Raw genomic sequence first — 13,991 nt, forward strand, 5'->3', positions numbered from 1 at the left:
CACTATTTTGTATTATATCTTAAGAATGTGAATATCGGGGATTGTCTTAGGCACAAAAATGAACTCAAAGTACCCCACCAATGCCTAGAAGAAATTAATCAGAGACCAACTTTCTCATCCCTGGAAAGGTATATTTGTATGTTATGATGTGTAAGGTTTGACTCTATGAACTATGTAACTCTCATTCCATGCTCAGCAACATCTTTCTGGCTTAAAAGATAACAGCATGGATATAACAAAGGGGGGAGCCAGGAGTCCATCACTAGAAATGAATAGTCCCCATTATGAAAATTTATTTTAGTTTACTTTTGTCTGAGTTTGACCAACATGGAACAGACTGAGACCACTCCATTGTGAAGGGCCAGTGATAGTTAAATCCTCTTCCTAGACAGCTAATGTGGATTCCTTTATAATTTACAACAATCTTCAGTTTATATATCTTACCAGAAAATTAAAGTACAGAAGCATGACATAAAAATATATCCCTGACCTAATACAATTGCCAGAATGTCTTGTAATAAATTGTGAACTAATGAATGAATTAGGCAAAACGTGGTAAAATTAGAGGTGAATTTTCAGGCTAGAAAAAGTGTTTAAAAGAGCATATTTATAATGTACTTGCATTAATCCTACGTTAAGAAAATGGAGTTATGGAAGCACTGGTCCCTGGCTCTAGTTCTATACCCATTCTGTCTATACAATAAGACACTAGTTATTTGTGGCTATGGAGATTTAAAATTCAGTTTCTGTAGACATGCCATGTTTCAAGGACTACATATGGTTACTGGTCACATACATCTAGAAGATATTCATCATTACAGCGAGTTTTATTTGGCAGAGTTCTATTTTTTTTTTTTTTTGGTATCGGGAATTGAACTCAGGTCTTTGCGCTTGCGAGGAAGGCGGCGGAACCACTGAGCTAAATCCCCCGCCCTAACTTTCTCCTAAATGAAATTCATAGCACAGGTGGCACTTGGAAGAAGTCCTCCTTAAATATATCTGGCTTATACTTTTGGTACCACTAATGCAACCAAACTACAATAAGGAAGTATGGAAACAGGTTAAGTTGTAGTGTTAGCTTTTTGTGTCAGTGTCCTTATTTCTTATAGCTATTTTTTTGCATTAACTATAGGATCATTTACATTCTAAATCATTAGAAGTGTTTAACTGGGCTAAAATATCTCAGGTACCCATGTTGTACCAACATCAGCCTTAGCTGATATAGGAAGTACACAAAATTCTCAAACTTGTAAAAAGCTAAATCTGTTATTAGTAAAAAAAAGGGCTTTCTTTCTTTCTTTTTTTAAGAGACAGGGCGTTGCTATGTAGCCCAGGCTGGCCTCAAACTCACAATCATCCTGCCTCAGCTTCCAGAGTGCTGGGATTACAGGCATGTGTCACCACACCTGGTTTAAAGGGATATTTTCTATATATAATCTATCTAAAGTCTCAGGAAAGAAACACCTAGATGTGAATTAACCAACATTTGTCAGTTTGATGATGGCCAAAAGTTAGCAAGGGCTAATCACTTCTGGGTTAAATTATAAATTTTTGAATCTGTACACAGATGAGTATTATTGCTCTATCAATTTGGGGATATTGTCCTTTTTTTTTTGTCCTTCGGTATCAGGGATCAAACTCAGGTCTTTGCACTTGCAAGGCAGGTATTAGAACCACTGAGCTAAATCCCTAGCCCTATTGTCCTTTTTAATCATTAGTTTTACTATGAAGTCATCAAATCAAGAACAACTGAAAAGTCAATCTGATTTTGTTTTTAATTGTTACGGTCACACACAAATTTGTGCTGATATTGTACCTTCCCCACTTTAATCCTTCTAATGAGCTGACAAAAAAGCACCACTACTAATCACACATAAAACAGTAGTTTCAAGTTTGTGTTTTTAAATAGCTGTTTAAATTCTATTCTGAATAATAACTTAGTCCAACTTAAAGAATTCAAAAATATAATCTAACTTGTTATTGTACCATGCTGACTTTTAAAAGGATCTGAACTTATAGAACTATAAAATGTGAAGTGTTAAATATTCTTTATTTAGATATATATATATCCCACACTAAAATGCCTTTCAGCAAGTAAAAGGCAGCTGTTGTTAGACACAGGGAATTCTAATTAAATTGGCATAGTCAAGATAAAAAATATACATGTTCCTTGTCTTCAACCACTGCCTTTACAGGTTAACAAACAAATTGAAACAAGAGTCTTGCTTGGTTCTGAGACTGTGAAGGACTTCCCTGATATTTAAACACATTCACATGACCAGTTATATAAATCTAAATATAAAACCAAACCTCCAGTAGGTTTTGAGATAACATTCTCCATATTTGTGAGAAGTCGGGAACATTACTAAATAAATCCAACCATATATTTAGAAAGGGAAAATGATAGTATTTACTGAACTGGAATTACTATCCAACTGTAAGCCAATTTTACTTAAATCAGGACTGTCCAACAAAAATATTCTGTCAGCCACTCATGATCTGAATTCTGGTGTATGAGATCTATTAAATTATGGTACACATAAAAAAGCCATGAGACATTTCTGTTCTGTAATAAATAAAGCAGTGACTATTACTCATTAGTAGCTTTTTTGAGATAAGCTATTAAGTCTGCCCTTTCTCCCTTCTTCTTAATGCCAGCAAAGATCATTTTTGTTCCAGGGATGTACTTCTTGGGATTCTCCAAGTACTCCATCAATGTATCCTCTCCCCAGGTGATGCCTAAACAAAAAGGAATGCATTGGATAAGTATTTTACAGCCTGTTAAGTTTGCCATAGGTTACATTCATGCAATTTTTTTTCCTTGGTTTTTTGAGACATGGTCTCCTTAGGTAGTTCAGGCTGGCCTCAAATTCTCCTGCCTCAGCCTCCCGAGTGCTGGGATTACAGGCATGTGATGCCATGCCTGGTTCATTCATGCAGTTTTGTGCTATATTATTCAACAACAGTTCTCTCACCTTTGTTCTTATTGGCATCTGTATAAGAGAATCCAACAGCTTGACCTGTCTTCCGCCCAAATAGACCATGGAGATTTGGGCCAGTTTTGTGCTTGCCTCCCTTCTCCACAGAGTGGCATTGGGCACACTTCTGTACGAAAATCTTCTTGCCTTTCTCAACATCACCCATTTTTAAATCTAAAAACGAAAGACCCAACAGTAATTTTTTCCTCAAGAAACAAATACAGTGGAAACCAAAGATACCCAACTCACTTAACTGCTTATCTATGACTTTAAGTACCAGGATGGATGAATCTTGTTTTGCTGAGCATGGCTCTTAGGATCAACTCGGGACCTTTCGCAGGTGGTGGAACCACTGAGCTAAATTCTGGCCCTTGTTTTGCTTAGGACTTTCCTTAAACGTTACCTACGTTCATAGCAGGAAGTTCAAAACCTAAGTAAGCTAAGTGGGAACCCAGATCAAACTTCAATTTCAAATGAAGGGCTCAAGAGGGCTCAAGGTCAAAGAGTCATAAATATGGAACTAAATTGCAATTACACTAAACCAAAACCACTACGATTCCAACTTTTAAAATGGCTTACTTAATTGTGCTACAATCTAAAGACACTTCTGAAAAAACAAAAGTGCCCCCCCCCCCGTCTTGGCTGTTTCAGCCTTAGGTCACAAGTGCAGCTTAAGTCACAGTAACCCGCGATGCTGTCACTGAGAGGTGGAGCTGGGACGGGAGTTTTACACATTCCACCTCTGAGATCAGGAGAGACCACGAGGTCACCCATCCAGGTCGGTTTCAAGGAGATTAATGAACTCCACCCTTCCGGGATGCTTGACCGATTAACAAGAGAATAGACAGATTGGGGATAAAAAACTGAGCTCTTATTAAAGCAGCAGCAGCTTTCAATCTGGGAAGGCTATGAACCGCTTGAGCACGGTCAGAAGCCGCGTCTTTGTCAGCTCTGCAACTAAGCCGCATACAATCCGTGACCTAGTCCACACCTCTGTCCAGTTAGGGATCTGCTCCACCTGAAGTCCTAATCCATTTGGTTCCGGTGGCCGGTAACCGGCTTCTGCTCCCGGCCGTACCGGCCCTGGCAGCCTTCCCTCGAAGATCCCGGGCGCGGGCCTTACACTGCCCACACGCTTCACGCGGCCCGCGCGCCCCTTACGGCTCCCCCTCTCACGGCTCGTACCTGCTGCGGCTTCCGCGTCCGATGCTCACTACTCTGTAGTTGTTACCACGGAGAAGGCTCCAACTCAGAGGACAGACCTGCAGCTCTCTAGCCCAAGGACACGCGGGTCCGAGGCTAAGTACCGGTGTTGGTGCAACCACACTCGCTCCACCTTCAAACTGCCCCACGTTCGGCTAAGCGTGATGACGTTTTCGCGCCTCATTGGCTGTGGTAGTCAGAACCCGCGCCAGCGAGCTGCGCGCGCATATCAACTAGCAGACTACGTTGCGCTCCAGAGTGTCCTTTCTCCCAAAGCCTCTCTGGCCCGGCCCTTTCGATAGGCGTTGGATTTACTACGTGTAAGTGCGACAGGGAATGAGGGGGTAGGGATGACATCACCCTTCGGCTTCTTTGCGCTTGCGTGTGTGGCAGTGGAGGCGGGCGGAGGCTTCTGAGGGGGTAGGGGTTTCTTCCTGCTAAAATGAGGGCTTTTGGGCCCAGTGCTGCAATGAGTGTTGAGGGCATTGTTCGGGTCCCGCTCAAGGTAGTTGCCCCAATTTTGACTTTGAGGTCTCCTGGCTACATTCGGTGAGCTGGCGCGGTCGTACTCCCTCCGCTGGTGGCAACTGCACACCGATGGGAGAGCCTGAAACCAGTAGTCCACAGGGTTGGACACGGGCTCGTAACCTCACTCTTTGGCTTTCACTGTTTCTTCTGCTCTCCCCTTGAACTGGGAAAGGTGCTGCGTTCACTGCGGACGCAGGATTGTTGCTCTGGCCCTTTACTGGCTTGCCTCCTGCTAGGATTCCTTGTCCCCCCTCTTGCTTGCATGAGCGCAGAAAGAACATGGAGGGCGTACAGGCATGCATTTAGGAAGAAACATAGCTTTAGATGATTCGATAATTCTTGGAAATCTAGAGGATTTTCACCCCTTCTGGTCACATTAGAAATGCAGGTTTCAGCCGGGTGTGGTGTCGCACGCCTGTAAGCCCAGCATTCGGAAGACTGAGGCAGAAGGATCGCTGTGAGTTCGAGACCAGCCTGGGTTGCATAATGAGTTCCAGGTCAGACTCAACTACATAGTGAGACCCTGTCTCAAAAAAAGAAAAAAAAAGAAATGCGGGTTTCATTAGCATAGCTACCAGTTATACTTCAAAACTAGCTCACCTTTCTGACATGCTCGATTTTGTCACTGAGAGTTACCTTCCTGATTCCTTTGCCTCTCAGATTCAGCCTCCAATTCCTGATTTCCTTTCCAGTTTTCTGTCTAGCCCTGCTGTGTTCATTCAGTCAAGTGTTTATTTAATACATGTTGGGTGCCAGGTATCCAGAGGAAATTAGTGAGGATTCTCCTTGGTGGAGCTCACATTCTGTCATCCTTTCTTCCACTCCCAATTCAAGCGATAGATATTAGGAGGTTGACCTGACTTGCCTTAGATCCCTTCCGATGGACTGATCCTAGGTTTATTCTCCAGACCATCCATCACCCTACCAGAGAGTACAGTTGTTCTTGGTTATCCGGAGGGGATTGACTCCAGAACATCTCCCCCATCCTCCATGGTGAAATCCATGGGTGGACCATCAAGCCTCTCACTGTGGCTCGCTAAGCTAGTTAGAAAATACAGGGCAGTAAAGCAAAGTCTGGAGCCCTCAGCACGGACAACTGTGGCCTGAGGCTCATTCAGTAAAGGCCAGGCTTCAAGAAAAAGAACTATACTCGAGAACAGCAGTGACTGATGCTCTAAGTAGGTATCAATTACCTTGGATGAGGACCAAAACCTCCCTAGCCCATTCCTTCCAGGAAATCCTAGTTCTTTGTGCTTATTGCTGCATGACAAGCTTCCCCATTTGACCCCCATTTAATCAATATTACTTAAGCGACCATATTTATTAAAATCTCATTGGTTGATCATAGTTTTGTTCCACCTCGTGATTCCCCATGGGATCAATATTACCTAAGGCATAATACTTAAAATCTTTTTAGTTGACTGTAGCTTTGTCCAAAATACATAAGGAACACAACTCAATAGTAAAATAAATAACTTGATTTTTAAAATGGGCAAAAGAACTAATAATATTCATCAAGACGTACAAATGTCCAACAGATATATGAAAAATACTCAACATCATTAATCATCAGGGAAATGGAAATTAAAAACTCAGCTATTTAGCTGATTTAGCTCAGTGGTTCCACCTGCCTTGCAAACGCAAGGCAAGGATCTAGTTCGATCCTCAGTACGAACAAACAGACAAACTCAGGTGTTACCTTGCACCTCTTAGAATGGCTCTTATCAAAAAGATGAAAGAGGGCCGGGGATTTAGCTTCACCTGCCTCGCAAGCGCACAAGCGCAAGGACCCGAGTTCAATCCCCGGTACAAAAAAAAAAAAAAAAAAAAAAAAAAAAAAGATGAAAGACAACAAACGTGAAAGAATATGGTGGGAATGTAAATCAGCACAGCCAGTATGGGAAGCAATACAGCGGTTCCTTAAAATAGAGCTGTCATATGGTTAAACTGTTCCATTTCTGGGTATATATCCAAAGGAATTGAAGCCAGTATGTTTAAGAGATACCTGCACTCCCACGTTCATTACAGCATTATTCACAATAGCCAAGATAGGGAATCAAGTTAGGTGTCCATCAGCAGATGAACAAATGAAAGGAATGTGGTATGTATACACAGTGGAATACTATCCAGCCATGAAAGCACGAAATCCTCTTATTTGTAACATTATGGTTAAACCTGAAGGATATTATGTTAAATGAAGTAAATCAGACACAGAAAGACAAATCCTCATGTAGAATCTAAAATTGAATTTGTCATAAAGAATCCACTTGTCAAAACAAGCTTTTGAAGCCGGGCATGGTGGTGCATGCCTGTAATCCCAGAACTTGGGAGGCTGAGGCAGGAGGATTGCCAGGCTGAGGCAGGAGGATTGCCATGTGTTCAAACCAGTCTGAATGACATAGCAAGACCTTGTTAAAAAAAAAAAAAGATAGAAAAGCAGGCTTTTGAAAGGAAAGTTTATTCCAGTTAACAAAGATGACCAAAATCAGGAGATTCTAGCAGCTAGCTGGGAAAAGCTGAGTTTATCACATCTGTGTGTGGATGGGCTGACATTAGAAGAGAGACAGTGGCTGCTAGCTGGGGAAGGAATTAGCTTATATAGGTATTGAAGGGGCTAAAGAATCTGGGGTGAAATATTTATGACTTGGATGCCCAAGGACAGTTTGCTCAGATGTGTAGACTATTACTGGACTTACATGTGGTGTGTGTGTGTGGGGGGGGGTGTAGACTTCCTTTTGAGTCCATATTCCCTGTTTACTGAGAAGCTGCTGCTGCTTGCTAAAAGCAGCCTATTTGCTTTTTCCTTTGGTTTCAGGGCAGGCCTGGTAGAATTCATAGAAATAGAGAGTGGAATGGTGGTTAACGGGCTGGGGAAATGTTGGTCAAAGGACACAAAATCTTAAAAGGAATACATTCAAGAGATTTTACAACATGTTGACTATAGCATAACAATCTATTGTGTTCTTGAAAAATGGTAAGATAGATTTTAAGTGTTCATATCATAAAAGTAGCTGTATGAAGTAATTCATGTTACCTCGAATTAGCTGTTTTACAGTTTATATATTTCAAGATATGTTGTACATGGTAAATATATAAATTTTATTTGTTAATTTAAAAAGCCTTATTGTATAGAAAAATTCAGATTAAATGAAAAATTTCATAAAAATATAATTTACTGAAACTGGCATAGGAATAAAGAGAAAACTTGAATAATACTATAATGTTAAAGAATTAGATTCATAACTTACGCTTTTCCACAAAGAAAATACTGGGCCCAGGGGACTCCAATGGATAATTTTATGAAACATTTAAGAAGAATGTAAGCCCAGTAACTTCAATAAATTCTTCCAGAAGACAGAAAAAGTGTACTGTTACTGCAGAGGGAATATCAGTTTCAAGTAACATCAGCTCCTTATTAGATTTAAAATAATGCATAATGATTCTCTCAAATCTCTTTTTTTTCTTTTTTGTATAGACCATACCAGTGATTTTTTGTTTGTTTGTTTTTTTCAAACAGGGTCTCACTATGTAGTTAAGACTGACCTGAAACTCACTATATAGCCCAGGCTGGTCTCAAACAGCAATCCTCCTGCCTCAGCCTCCCGAGTGCTGGGATTACAAGCGGCAGCACCAGGCCTGGGGCATACGAGTGATTTAAAAGGGATGTGACAGGAATAAATCTTCAACGATGGTATTAACAAGTCTATCCTTTCTTCACTCCCTTCCTTTCTTGAATTTCTTTTATTTGAGAGAAGGTGCTCAAGATACTTCCACTATACCCTTTGTTACTTCATTGGTTAGGGAGCCAAAATAGAGGAGGTTCTTCCAACTGCTGAGTGTATCTATTTTAATCAAACTCTCAGGAATTGGGAAAATAACCACGACACATCTGTGGCCCTATTGGCTTTACTAAGAGGCACATTTGGGTGAGACTCCAAAGCCTTCACTGAGTGCGGGATCACAGTGGTCCTCTGGGCCTCAAGGGATTAGTGTTAGCTAAAAATCCATGCTTCATAATTTTGAAAGAAATAGGTGTCTTCCTTTCTTCAGTGAATAGTTACACCTTGGATCTGTTTGTGAAAGGCTAAGTGAAAGATTTAGAATTGATATTTGTGGTGTTATTGCAAGGTATTTTCTTGATGCACCCAGTTTCTCTCTTATTAATCATGCTCAAGGATTTTGACCTGACTCTTGTCTGAGTTTTGGCAAGAGGATAACTCAGCCTGGATCATTTTTAGCTCTAATGATTTTCTGATTATACAGACCACATAGATCTTGGTGCATTGCTCGGCTATTTCAATTCATTTAGCTACTGTCAAATAACCTTCAGATGAAGTGGCTCTGATTCCCGCCCTGTGTGGCTGCCTACTACAGTAACAGTTTTTACTTTGTCTCTGACAGTCAGGTGGACCTTTGACAGCCAGGGATTCTCTTAATCCCCATTAAAATCAGGGAGGCAAGTTGATGAATTTCTTTTATGGATCTTATGTTTGGTATCAAATCTAATAACTTATTTATCCTTAGATTCCCAAAGATTTTCTGTTTTCCTAAAGTTTCATAGTTTTACATTTTAGTTTGTGACCCATTTGTAAAATTGAGAATGAGGTGAATGTTCTTTGCTTATGTTTGTGTAGGTCTGTTTCTGGGTTCAGTTTCATTGATCTGTGTGTTTATCTCTCACCAACATCACATATTCTTGTTGCTTTGGCCCTGTCATACATATTGAAATCAAGTATTGATTTCTCCCACTTTATTCTTTTTCATAAAATCGTTAGCTATTAAAGTTCTGTTCCTGTTTTGTTTACATTTTAGAAGAGTTTTGCCTATATGTACAAAAAAATCTCACTGGGATTTGGCAGGAATTATATTAAACCTATATATTAGTCTAGAAGAACTTACATCTTTTTTGAAAGTTGTTTAGTCTTCTATTCCATGAGTATGGTATTGAGACACCCAGAAATCATTATGAGAACAAAGGGCAGGTGCATTTCTGGACCTTAACTCAGAACCTGTTACCCATTAAAAGCATGGAATGTGTTCGTCCCTACTTTCTCACTCTTCCAAAATCTCATTGACCTCAGAAACCAGGTGCATCATTAAAGACAGGATGCCATTGCCATAACATTTCCAAAAAATAAACTATATGAGCAAAATAAAATGGTTGAGGATGAGCGCAGAAGGACAGTGGATGAAACTTACAGGTCTTTAACCTGTTACTCATTGAAAGCTTGATTTTTTTTTTCCTTCAGAGAGCCAGGAATTTAAAAGCTATTTTTGCTAAAAACAGTGACTTCACTTGGGTCTAATGATGCCCAGTGGGTAACTAAAGGTAGTTTAGTTAAATTAAGGCTTAAATTTGAGATAAGACTTAACATTTTTTCTCTTCTCTTCTCCTCGCCTCTCCTCCCTCGCCTCGCCTCGCCTCTGCCTCTCCCTCTGCCTCTCCCTCTATGGCTTTATCAACATGTAAGGAAGAAATGCAGAGCTACAGAATTTCAAGTTGCAATCTCCCTCCCCTCCCCTCCCCTCCCCCTCTCCCTCTCCCTTTGTAGTACTGGGTATTGAACCCTGGGCATCATGCTCACCACTGAGATACGTTCCACAGCTTTTATATTATTTTGAGACAGGAGCTCTCCAAATTTCCCAGGCTGGCCTTGAACTTGTAGTCTTCCTGTCTCAGCCTCCCAACTAGCTGGCCCATTTTCTCTTACTTTCTAAGACTGCCTATTAAATCAGCCTATGCCTCTCACTAATGCATCCTGAGATGTCAAGGACTTGCCTGGGGGCCGAGGATGTGGCTCAGTGTTAGAGCACTTGCCTAGTATGTGTAAATCCCTATGTTCAATCCCCAGTACCAGGTAGGAGGTGGGAGGAAGACCTGCATAGGCTGAGCAGAGGATCTCCTCAAACTCTATCTAGTGACAGTGTGTCTCTCTGTTGGAGGGCAGTCAACCATTCACCTGTCTAGAAAGGGAGACAGTGAGGGTTAAAGAAAGAAAGACAATAGAGACTTGCATAATTTCATAGTACGTGAGGGGCTGGGAGGTCAGTGCCTCAGAGTGGGCAAAGACAAAGGCACTCCAAGCTAGGCTAGTCATTATTTATGTGTGCACACAATAATCAGAGGGAGTATCAGGTGATTTAAAGTGCATGGTAATCCTATGTTGCTGAGGATCTCAGGTTGATGAGGATCTTAGGTCAATGAGGATTTTATGTTGATGAGTGTGGTAAGGAGAACATTCTTGCATTAGTAGATGGGATGAGATAGAATGCTAATGTAGAAGTTGTCCTTCCCCCAGGTGAAACCTCCCCCATTACTACTTGGTTCTCTAGAATCTGAATAGCTTTAGCTGATGTACTTTTTTGTATGTTTGTTTTTTGAGACAGGGTCTCACTATGTAGTTGAGACTGATCTGGAACTCACTATGTAGCTCAGGCTGGTCTCGAACTCACAGTGATCCTCCTGCCTCAGCCTCCCGAGTGCTGGGATTACAGGCGCGCGCCACCACCTCCGGCAAGCTGATGTACTATTGCCCTTGAGTGTCACAGCATCACAGGACCATTGAGGCCTGAGCTGTGACCGGAGGCAAAACAGTTATGTTTTGTGTGGGAAAGGTGACACTGGACCTTAGATAGTCCTAATCATAATTCAATTATGAAATTACATTTCCCCAAAATTATGTAAGATGGCTCCTGACATCTCTCAGTTTATATCTTTGATTTCTTTCATCAGTGTTACATAGCCATAAGCATACAGGTTCTGCTCATGTTTTGCTATACTTACAACCTATAGATGTTACTTTAGTACTTTCTGGAGTGGACCACATATGGATCAGTGAACTGCCTCTTTTTCTGGATATATTTTAATGTTTTAAGATATATTTTAATATATTTTAAATAATTTTAATATATTTTAAATAATTTTAATATTTTAAAATATTTTTAATATTGAACTTATGGCCAAGTATTCTATAACTTGTGCCTGAACAAAGAATATTGAATATGTATTTTATCTGTAAGGCACATCACAGACTTTTTGTGCTTTTGAACGGTTCAACTCTGAATATGGGGACCATTTTAATCAGCAAAAATTAAAAAAAAGAAAAAGACAAAAGTGTGAAAGATGTTACAAGATAGAAAAAGGACTCTAATCTGAAAGTTGAAACAAGCTGGATAAATGTTGTTTAACCTCAGCTGGGAACGCTATTTCCAAAAGAGTATAAAGATCTGTTAGTTTTCTGGCAGAAGAGTGGTTAAGGGGGCTGCAGCTTTTGCACCCAGAAGTCAGTATGGATCGCAGAGCTGGTTTCCTTTTTTTACCACCTATGTCCACTTCCTACCCTTCTTTGCCTTACCCCACTGGCCTCTAAGGACTGCATCGTGTGGGCCTCCTTGCTCCTGGTCTTCTGGTTGGACTAGACCATTAAGGGGTTGAGAGCGGTTAATGCTTCTCCTCTTTGCTAGTTTGTGGGTGCCTTACTGTCCCCTGGAGGTTTCCCTAACCTTGCTCACATCTCTAAATAGCCACTTAGCTCCCCACCCCAGTGAAATAGTTTGTGGGTCTGTTTAATATGCAATTAAGGGCTAGGGGTTTAGCTCAGTGGTGCTGCTGCTTGCCTTGCAAGCACAAGTCCTGAGTTTGATCCCCGATACCAAAAAAAAAAAGCAAGTAAGCAATTAAAACTCTCGATTGGCACGATCGCTTATTTCTCATTTTCACAACAAGTACCCAGTCATCAACTATGCCTGGTGTTCTTCCTGCCAGAAATCCTGTTTTTATCTTTTTTCAGAATATAACCCTCTGGACTTCTATCAGGGCCAGGAGGGGCAGTTGCTTAGCATCTTGGGGTGGAGGGTGAGAAGTATGGTGGGGGGAGAGGACCTAGGCAGCCAAATTTGTCTGTGCTTTCACCCAATTGCCTTATTTAGCACCCACCCTAAGCTCCAACCATGCCTTGCTGTCAAACTCAAAAGCTCCTGGCACTGAGATCTTGAGCCTTTGGAGGACTCTTTTGTGTAACTCGGGCTCTCTCCCTCATTTCTGTTCTAGGGTTTCAGTATGTTGAGCCAGTTAGAATCTTTCAGCTGTCTTCTTTCTGAAACATACCTGATGTTTTAGCACATATCTGACCCCACCTGCCAGGATTGGTTTATGTCCTTGCATATAGGATAAAACAAAATACAATTAAACATAGTAACAGTTAACCTCACTGTAGTTTTAATGTGTGTGGTGTGTGTTTTAAAAAAGAATAAATAAATTAGATGCATGGAACATGGATTTAATATACCTTGACCTGGAAGTCTGTGTTAAGATTTTTCAACCTTGGCTCCCCCTGCCTTTGGTTTTTTGAGACAGGGTCTCACTATGTAGTTGAGACTGACTTGGAACTCACTATGTAGCCCAGGCTAGTCTCCGAACTCGCAGCGATCCTCCTGCCTCAGCCTCCCAAGTGCTGGATTACAGGTGTGCACTACCCCACCTGGTTTCAACCTTGGCTTTTGATGAGCATACTTTGAGTATAGAATTATATTCTCTATCACCAACTAAGGTCAGGTCCACTACTCTTAACAATCAGCAGTTAAGAGTAGGATTGACTTCCTCTGTGGAGTTGAAGAGAGTGGGACCATCCTCTCTTGGAAATGGGCCAAGTGAACATCTCTAGTTAGAATGCAATTTTACACTATGCAACCCAAAGGAAAATATGCAATTAAGGCTCCAAGTTGCTTTACTGCAGAGTTGCATTTTCCAGTTTGTTCTTTGGAATCCCAGTTCAGGTTTATGTTCTATGATAAAAGGATCAAATTAGTTTAAGAAATCTGTATAGTGATTTCTCTCACCTAGGACATTCCCAATTACATTACACTATACTTTGTGTGTGTGTGGGGTAATGGGGATGGCAGCCAGGGCTTCATGCATGCTAGGTAAGGACCCTAATACTGAGCTACACCCCCAACTCTGTATTAGAAATTAAGTTATGGAGAACTGTGATTGACTGTTACCTCATTTTGTTCAATATTATTTCACTATGTACATTTTTGCCTCCCATAATCCCTAACTAGTGTAATATAGATGCAGCTTGAAAAAAGTTTTTTAAAGATTTTAGCCCAGAATAGTTATTTATTTATTTATTTATTTATTTATTTATTTATTCTGGTACCAGGGATTGAACTCAGGATCTTGGTGCTTGCCAGGCAGGCATGGCACCACTGAGCTAAATCACTGGCCCTAGCCCAGAAGGAATGATATGTTGGTCATGAAAAAAACTGAAATAAGGAGATTTA

At 40.9% G+C, this 13,991-nt stretch overlaps 1 protein-coding gene and 1 long non-coding RNA gene across 2 annotated transcripts in view; one reads left to right on the forward strand and one right to left on the reverse strand.

Annotated features, from left to right (window-relative positions):
- Positions 1-2,256: 2,256 nt before the first annotated feature.
- LOC104864952 (cytochrome c) lies at positions 2,257-4,332 on the reverse strand. Its single transcript, XM_010628249.3, has 3 exons — positions 4,164-4,332; positions 2,976-3,152; positions 2,257-2,739 (listed from the first exon to the last, which is right to left on the reverse strand). The coding sequence occupies exons 2-3, from the start codon at positions 3,142-3,144 to the stop codon at positions 2,591-2,593; spliced, it is 318 nt and encodes a 105-aa protein (XP_010626551.1). The 5' UTR covers positions 3,145-3,152; positions 4,164-4,332; the 3' UTR covers positions 2,257-2,590.
- Positions 4,333-4,394: 62 nt separating this feature from the next.
- LOC104864959 overlaps positions 4,395-13,991 on the forward strand; it is a 98,663-nt gene continuing 89,066 nt past the window's right edge. The window contains exon 1 of the long non-coding RNA XR_004514762.1: positions 4,395-4,501. This is a non-coding gene — a long non-coding RNA (uncharacterized LOC104864959). The remainder of the gene's footprint in view (positions 4,502-13,991) is intronic.

The sequence above is a fragment of the Fukomys damarensis genome, unplaced genomic scaffold (genome assembly GCF_012274545.1).
Source record: "Fukomys damarensis isolate Sample0158 unplaced genomic scaffold, DMR_v1.0_HiC HiC_scaffold_4, whole genome shotgun sequence".
In the NCBI taxonomy this organism is placed as follows: domain Eukaryota; kingdom Metazoa; phylum Chordata; class Mammalia; order Rodentia; family Bathyergidae; genus Fukomys; species Fukomys damarensis.

Bases quoted from the DNA above. Each gene is read 5' to 3' on its own strand.
- LOC104864952 (XM_010628249.3), bottom strand. From the start codon at position 3,144: ATGGGTGATGTTGAGAAAGGCAAGAAGATTTTCGTACAGAAGTGTGCC. The intron at 2,740-2,975 runs GTGAGAGAACTG...CTTTTTGTTTAG, and splicing joins AGATGCCAATAAGAACAAAG to GCATCACCTGGGGAGAGGAT.